Below are 7,072 nucleotides of genomic sequence, written 5' to 3'. Positions count from 1 at the left end.
TTTCATAATGGTTTAAGCTAGTGTGTCAAAAACCTAGAGGTCGATCTCTCAGTCCATTATACTATGGATTCTTAGAATTTTTGAGGTAATTCATGAATAAAAAATAATCTGATAAAAAATAGAGATACCACACTTTTTTTTCTTTAATTTATTCAATTAGACCTTCCATTGAAATAAGCTTTGGATATGTTCACAGAGAATTGGAAGAACCTAACCAATTGCATACATTTTTACCGTATGTAGGATGTGCCAGCTATCTCTCTCTCTCTGAATGCCCATAATTAAAGACTGATGCACCGTTGATTGCACCATTCAGGAAGGAACGCATGGTTGGTGTCACAAAATCCGGAGTGAGGTTGAGGAATTAGCGGCACGAAGTTTCATTTATTTTTTCTCTTTAATCTCTCTCTAAACCTCTCTCTGAAACTGTCTCTCTCTCTCTCTCACACACACACAGTTACTTAAGGCAGAGTGTTAAAAAAAGAAGTTTTGAACTTATCCACAAGAAGGGTGAGACACCGGAACTTCCCGGAACAAACCAGAACACACATGGGGGTTGAGTTTTACAAAGGTTCTAAAGCATGTATGTCCCAAAAATAGTCATGTTCATTGGTTAATTTGTCGGGTTTGACCTCAATCCCTGATATTTCTTGCTTTGTTATATTATTATTCTTTGTAAAAAAAAAATATAGTATCTTAATTTTTTTTATTTTTAGTGTTCTTGATTTTATGTTGGTATAGTAATAGTATAGAATTGTTAGATAGTTTATGTCTCTGATAACTATTATACGATTAAAATAATAATAAAGTTGTTGATTAGAGTAGAGAGGTCGCTTTCTTTTTTGGTAATTGGGTGTCATTATTGTTTATGTTATCTTTGTGTTGTTGTTGATAGATCCAGATGCTTTATGTTGCATCTCTCTTTCTTCTCTCTCTCGCTTCCTTAATCAGATACAACACAATCTCTCTCTCCTATCCATACACAGAAAACCCTATCCTTCGCTTTCTCTCTCTAAAATCTATCTGAGAACTTCAGAACCCAAAAGGGTTTTCAAGCTTCAACCTTTTTTTTGTTTGATCATTTTTGGGTATTTTAGAGAGATGAAGACTATGGAAGATCTGCATGCAGGGCTTAGAAATGAAGCAAACCCTATTAGTATTGTGTTTGATGATGGTGTGGAAGAAGAAGAGGCGTTAGATGTTGATGTTGATGATAGACAGATCTGGCTTTCAGACGAGCAAGATCATCATATTCTTGCAGATGTCCACGATGCTTCTTCAATGTTTTACACTGACTTCCCTCCACTCCCTGATTTCCCTTGCATGTCATCGTCTTCATCATCCTCATGCACTCCATTACCACTTAAGGCCATGTCGTCTTCGTCTTCGGCCTCTTCCTCGACCTCTTCGGCTGCTTCTTGGGCTGTTCTGAAGTCAGACGCAGAGGAAGACGTGGAGAAGAAAAATAATCACTGTCATCAACAATTTCAAGGCCAGCATGATCAAATAGTTGATGATATTGCACCACCTCAAGCAGAGTTAATTTCCACAGCCTCTATGGAGATCCCCATCCCCCAGCAGCCACTTGATAATCAAGGCCTTGAAGGTGTGGACTGTATGGATGTGATGGAGACTTTTGGGTACATGGATCTACTAGAAAGCAACGATTTCTTTGACCCATCATGTATTTACCAAAATGAAAACAACCCATTAGAGGATTTTTGTTCACAGGAGCAAATGTCACAAGAACAACATGCAATACAAGAGCATGACCGGTTGATGATGTTTCAGAGCAACCACAACAACAACAACGAAGAGATCCAGCAGGAAGAGAATCAGGATCCAGATGACATGGCCTCGGTGTTCTTGGATTGGCTTAGAACAAACAAAGAGACTGTCTCTGCTGAAGATTTGAGGAGTGTGAAGATCAAGAAGTCTACCATAGAGTGTGCGGCAAAGCGCTTAGGTGGTGGAAAAGAAGCCATGAAACAGTTGTTGAAACTTGTACTGGAATGGGTTCAGACTAACCATCTTCAGAAAAGGCGCTTCAAAGACTTAACACCAACACATTTTCCCAACCAATACCAAGACCCTTTCCAAAACCCTAATAATTCTGTCACACCTGAATCAAACCCAAACCCAAATCCTTGTTTCACCAACCAGTCCACATGGATCCCAGCTCAGCCGCCTTATGTTCCTGAGCCAACTGCTCCTCCGGCGGCTTTTCCTTCAATTGTTGGGTATATGGGTACTGATCCGTACACAAATGGAGCTAGTTCTAATATCAATGTCAATAATAGTCAAGTTTACACTGCTCCAGCTTCAGCTCCACCAGAGTATCACATGCTGGACTCCTCACAGTCCTGGCCATCCTCACAGTTCACTATGTCAGTGTCTCATTACAGCACATTTCCAGACAATAATAGTATTCACCAACCTCAGCAAACTTTTGCTGGGTATGGAAATCAATACCCATATCATCAATATTTTCAAGGGCACAGCGAGAGTACTCTGGTGAGGTTAGGTTCTTCAGCCACTAAAGAAGCGAGGAAGAAGAGGATGGCGAGGCAAAGGCGGTTCTTGTCACACCATAGACACCATCACAATCAACATAACCAGCAAAATCAATGCAACCAGAACACAGATCTGCATGCAAGTGCAAGGCTTGGGAATGACAATTGCACCACGGCCACTGCAGCTCAGACCAATCCGGCCAACTGGGTGTACTGGGCCTCTGCTGGTGGTGGTGGTGCAGCTTCAGCATCTCTGGTGATGCCGGCAGAGGCACCACCCGGACATCAAGCAGATCGGACTGCCATGCAAGTCCAGAATTTGCAAGGGAGAGTCGCATCAGATAGACGACCAGTGAGTGTTTTTTTAAGCTGGTGAAACATAAATTGTAACACTTAAAATGGGATAAAAGTTTTTTATTGAATATAGTTGAATGATTTTTTAGCTCTCTCAATAATGAATGGTGCATGTGTTGTGGGTTTATTTGATTGATTATAGGGATGGAAACCTGAGAAGAACTTGAGGTTTCTTCTGCAGAAAGTGTTGAAGCAGAGCGATGTTGGTAATCTTGGAAGAATTGTGTTGCCAAAGGTGCGAACGTAATATAAATCTTTCTATCTGATCTATCAATGTTGTGGAACTGTTCCATTAACTAGATAAAAATAGTCGTTTTATTTTCTTTTATCATGTTTGATGTATATGTGATTTAAATATGTGTTGTAATTTAATCTCTCTTTCTTTCTATCTTATCTATCAATGTTGTGAAGCTTTTCCATTAACTAGATAAAAATAATACTTTTATGTTCCTTTATCATGTTTGATGTATCATATATGTGATTTAAATATATGTGTTGGAATTTATTTAGAAGGAAGCGGAGACTCATCTCCCAGAATTGGAGGCAAGAGATGGTATTTCAATTGCCATGGAAGACATAGGGACTTCCCGTGTATGGAACATGCGCTATAGGTATCCAATTACTAGTATTTTTTAACTAATAACAATCTTTTATTATCCGCCTAAAGTTAATTTCATCTTCGTTTTTAGAACAAGCAAAATAATCACTGGTTTGTTTCTTCCCTTTTGTTTTTCCACTCTCATGGAGTCACAGGTATTGGCCAAACAATAAAAGCAGGATGTATCTGCTTGAAAACACAGGTACCCAAAATTGCAATACTTTTTCCTACTAAAGCTTTACTTCATTTTAGAATCCTAATCAACTTCTTTTGATAGGTGATTTTGTGAGGGCCAATGGGCTCCAAGAAGGAGACTTTATAGTCATATACTCAGATGTCAAGTGTGGCAAATATGTATGCACAATCCAATATTTTCTTTCCTATCACATTTGGTTTTTCAATTTGGGCTTAAATTTATAATTTCTTTGATCTATATTTTGGTAATTGAAATTGAAATAATTTGAATTAAACCTAACAGATGATACGAGGAGTGAAAGTAAGGCAAGCAGGGCCAAAATCTGAGAGCAAAAGGGCAGGAAAGTCGCAAAGAAACTTGCATGCAACTTTAACAACTCCAGCTGGTGGTGTTAACAATGCGTTATCGTCACCCATTGCGTACCCACAAAAAACTGTAAAGTAAGTCAGCAAAAATATGCCACTTCTCTTGCATGCAGAAGGGTGACGTAACAAATGGACGGCCAGGATTTTCTGGGGATTGTTTGGTTGCACAGCCCCTTGATTTTCTGCAGCTAGCTAGCTCCCACTTTCAGAAAAAAAAAAAAAAAAAAAAAAAAAAAAAAAAAAAAAAAAAAAAAAAAATTTTTCAGTCAAAAAAGCTTACTACGATCGAGCAGATTACAACTGCCGAGAGAGTAATAAGGAGTTTGGCTTGGAGACCACGCGTTAAGGACGCTTTTACTGTGGTTGGCTGGCTCAGTCTGGTTGTTTAGATCCTTAATTATAATTAGGTTGTAACATTCCAATACTAGTGTAGTGTATGCTTTTTAGCGTATGAGTATGTTATTTATGTTGGGGTGTCCTTTCACTTCAACCAATTCACATTGTACTACACTTTTTCATGGTTGCTATTATTATTATTCTTACTTTGTAAGGATGGACATTGTTGTAGTTTATGATGTTTATTTAATTATTCCACAACAATATGATTCAAATTTTCACTGTGTAAAGAAGTTAATTCTACCATGATATGTTTTAATTTTTTTTTAAAAGCTTCAACTTATGGCATCTGTCTGCTCTTAATGATAGTTCTTTTATTATCAGATCAAGATACCAGTCGATTGGTGTATGCGGAAATTAAACTCCAGATTTCTTATTTAATCATTAGAGACTTTATTAGTTGAGCTAACTAGAATTTACTGATGATATATTTTAATGAGTAATACAAGAGATATATTTTAATGAGTGATACAAGAGATGTTACTAAGGTTACTAAGGTGTCACAATTTACAAAAGAAAAAAAAATTATAATAATTATTTATTATGTTTTTGAAATTTACTAATCACATTTATTACCACACAAATAGTTTGTAAATTTTAATTAATTTATAAAATATGTAATAGCTATTTGATTTTGTTCCAGTCCCAGAGACGCAATTATACTTTTCCAAGGAGGAGTTTATGAAGCCAAATGTTTTACTTTGAATGGTCTAACCCATTAACAAAGTCAGGAATTTATTTTGGACTTAAATTAAAATGTCATTTTTATGTATTATATATTTTTATATTGAGAGTCTGTTTGGATACAATTTATTTTGCTAAAAATTAAAAATACTGTAACAAAATAATTTTTAAATGTGTAAATAGTGCTGTGAACAGTGTATGAGACCCATTGAATAGTGCTCTGTCTCTTCAAACGCATGCATCAAAAAAAAAAAAAAGAGGAAATGCCAAATGTGAAACGAGCAGACGTAATCAGTTGAATCCAAACATATACTGAATGTATTGTAAATAAAATATTTTACAAGTATTGTAAATAAAATATTTTACAAAACAGAGAGAGACTATATAAGTATACAAGGAAATAAATAAATAAATAAATAAAAAACAAAATTTTCCATTAAAACTCTAGTTAACTTTATTTTAGAGCTAAAGTTTTGAGCAATTTTCATACTTAGAGATTCTAAGAAGTTCGTTAGAATGGAAGTTTCCGTAGTATAATGATAGATAGCTCGCTAGCTCTACAGGTTTCGATAGATAGCTAGCTGTCAATCTAGCTGTCGAGTTTTAATGATAGACACTTTTCAGACTTGAATATTGGATAGACTTGCATGGTTTTAACACTTGAACTTGAAACAAAGTTTCTTGAAGTATTAAACAAATCCTAGATTTATCCAATTACAAATAAAGTGCGTTTTGTGAAAAGATTAGTCAATTACACAAAATAGTGACATATGTTTCTAATAAGTGAATCACATATGTCTGAACAATACCTAATAATATCCTTACAATTTTTTTTTAAAGAGTTAACAAAATATAAAAATGACTATCAATATTATTTAAATTATATATATAGGAATTATATTATGCATCTTATTGTATATCTTTAAGTGTATTCATCCATATGCATGAGGTTACAAGCTAGTAGAAAAATAATTGCTTAATGCCAATACACACAATCACGCAGAGCTTCATTAATATACCATATTAATTAAGTCCATACAATTAGAAAATTAAGCCTAAAGCATCATACAATACATTTAAAAACCCAAACTCGCCGTGCAAAAGAGGCGCCACCAGTGTGATATCGATGGTACCTGTGATCTTTTATTTGATGGACATTGCAGCCTAGAAAGTTATCTCTCTTTGGTTTTGCAATTTATTGTTATTATCATTATTACTTCCCTGTAGTTTGCAATTTTGTATTTGGAAGTTGTTTGGATTTACATATAATCAACTAAAGTTCCAAAATATCAATGTTTTGGATACAAGCAATGGAAGGGAATTACTGGATCTTTAAGGCCTTTTAATCCATGAACTGGCAATCCCAATGCAAAATAATTGTTAAGAATCATTGAGATAGTCCCAATTCCAAATTATATATATATATATATATATTCACTTTTTTATTAGCAATAATGAATTGGGACTATCTCACGACTCACCTATTCTTAAAATTTTGAATCGGGTCCAAAGCATAACCATATAAATTATGGGAATGAAAGTTGGTACTGGAATCTGAAGCTTACACATCCGGTTAATTAATTAGATGTAGAAACAAGAAGTGTTGAAATATAAAATAATTTGGAATTTAATTATTGATTCTATGAATCGGGATATCAAATAGATTTTCCAAGATTAGGAGTATAGATAATTTGAATCTATTGACACATTTTGGTGTTTTCAACTATTGATAGTAGTGTGAATCTTGGACATTTTTATTGAAGGACTTGGGTTAGATCTAGTGCATTTAGTTTATTGGATCTTTATTTATTTATTTATTTTTTTTTTAACAAGATAGAATTTCTATTATAGTCTAATCTAAGTGTATATATATGTGTGAAACTCCCTCTTAAAGACTTGAACACTAGCTCTTGCCTTCCACACTCCACAAGCATTTATATTTATGGAGTGATTACTACACTAAGGG

The 7,072-nt window shown here is 34.8% G+C and overlaps 1 protein-coding gene across 2 annotated transcripts; it reads left to right on the top strand.

Annotated features, from left to right (window-relative positions):
• Positions 1-317: 317 nt before the first annotated feature.
• LOC112028173 (B3 domain-containing transcription factor ABI3) lies at positions 318-4,156 on the top strand. 2 transcript variants are annotated; one of them, XM_024060838.2, is made up of 7 exons: positions 318-583; positions 896-2,865; positions 3,010-3,102; positions 3,378-3,478; positions 3,615-3,667; positions 3,743-3,819; positions 3,944-4,156. In XM_024060838.2, exons 1-7 carry the CDS (start codon positions 550-552, stop codon positions 4,103-4,105), a joined length of 2,490 nt encoding a protein of 829 aa, XP_023916606.1. In that variant the 5' UTR covers positions 318-549; the 3' UTR covers positions 4,106-4,156. The 2 variants fall into 2 exon arrangements, with proteins under 2 accessions (XP_023916606.1, XP_023916608.1); XM_024060840.2 differs by having other exon boundaries at positions 320-583; positions 3,621-3,667.
• Positions 4,157-7,072: the final 2,916 nt, after the last annotated feature.

Source organism: Quercus suber, unplaced genomic scaffold (assembly GCF_002906115.3).
Source record: "Quercus suber isolate HL8 unplaced genomic scaffold, Cork oak 2.0 scaffold_9, whole genome shotgun sequence".
Classification (NCBI taxonomy): domain Eukaryota; kingdom Viridiplantae; phylum Streptophyta; class Magnoliopsida; order Fagales; family Fagaceae; genus Quercus; species Quercus suber.
This window is presented reverse-complemented; position numbering and strand designations above follow the sequence as displayed.

Bases quoted from the DNA above. Each gene is read 5' to 3' on its own strand.
- LOC112028173 (XM_024060838.2), top strand. From the start codon at position 550: ATGGGGGTTGAGTTTTACAAAGGTTCTAAAGCAT. The intron at 3,479-3,614 runs GTATCCAATTAC...ACTCTCATGGAG, and splicing joins GTATGGAACATGCGCTATAG to TCACAGGTATTGGCCAAACA. The intron at 3,668-3,742 runs GTACCCAAAATT...TTCTTTTGATAG, and splicing joins GTATCTGCTTGAAAACACAG to GTGATTTTGTGAGGGCCAAT.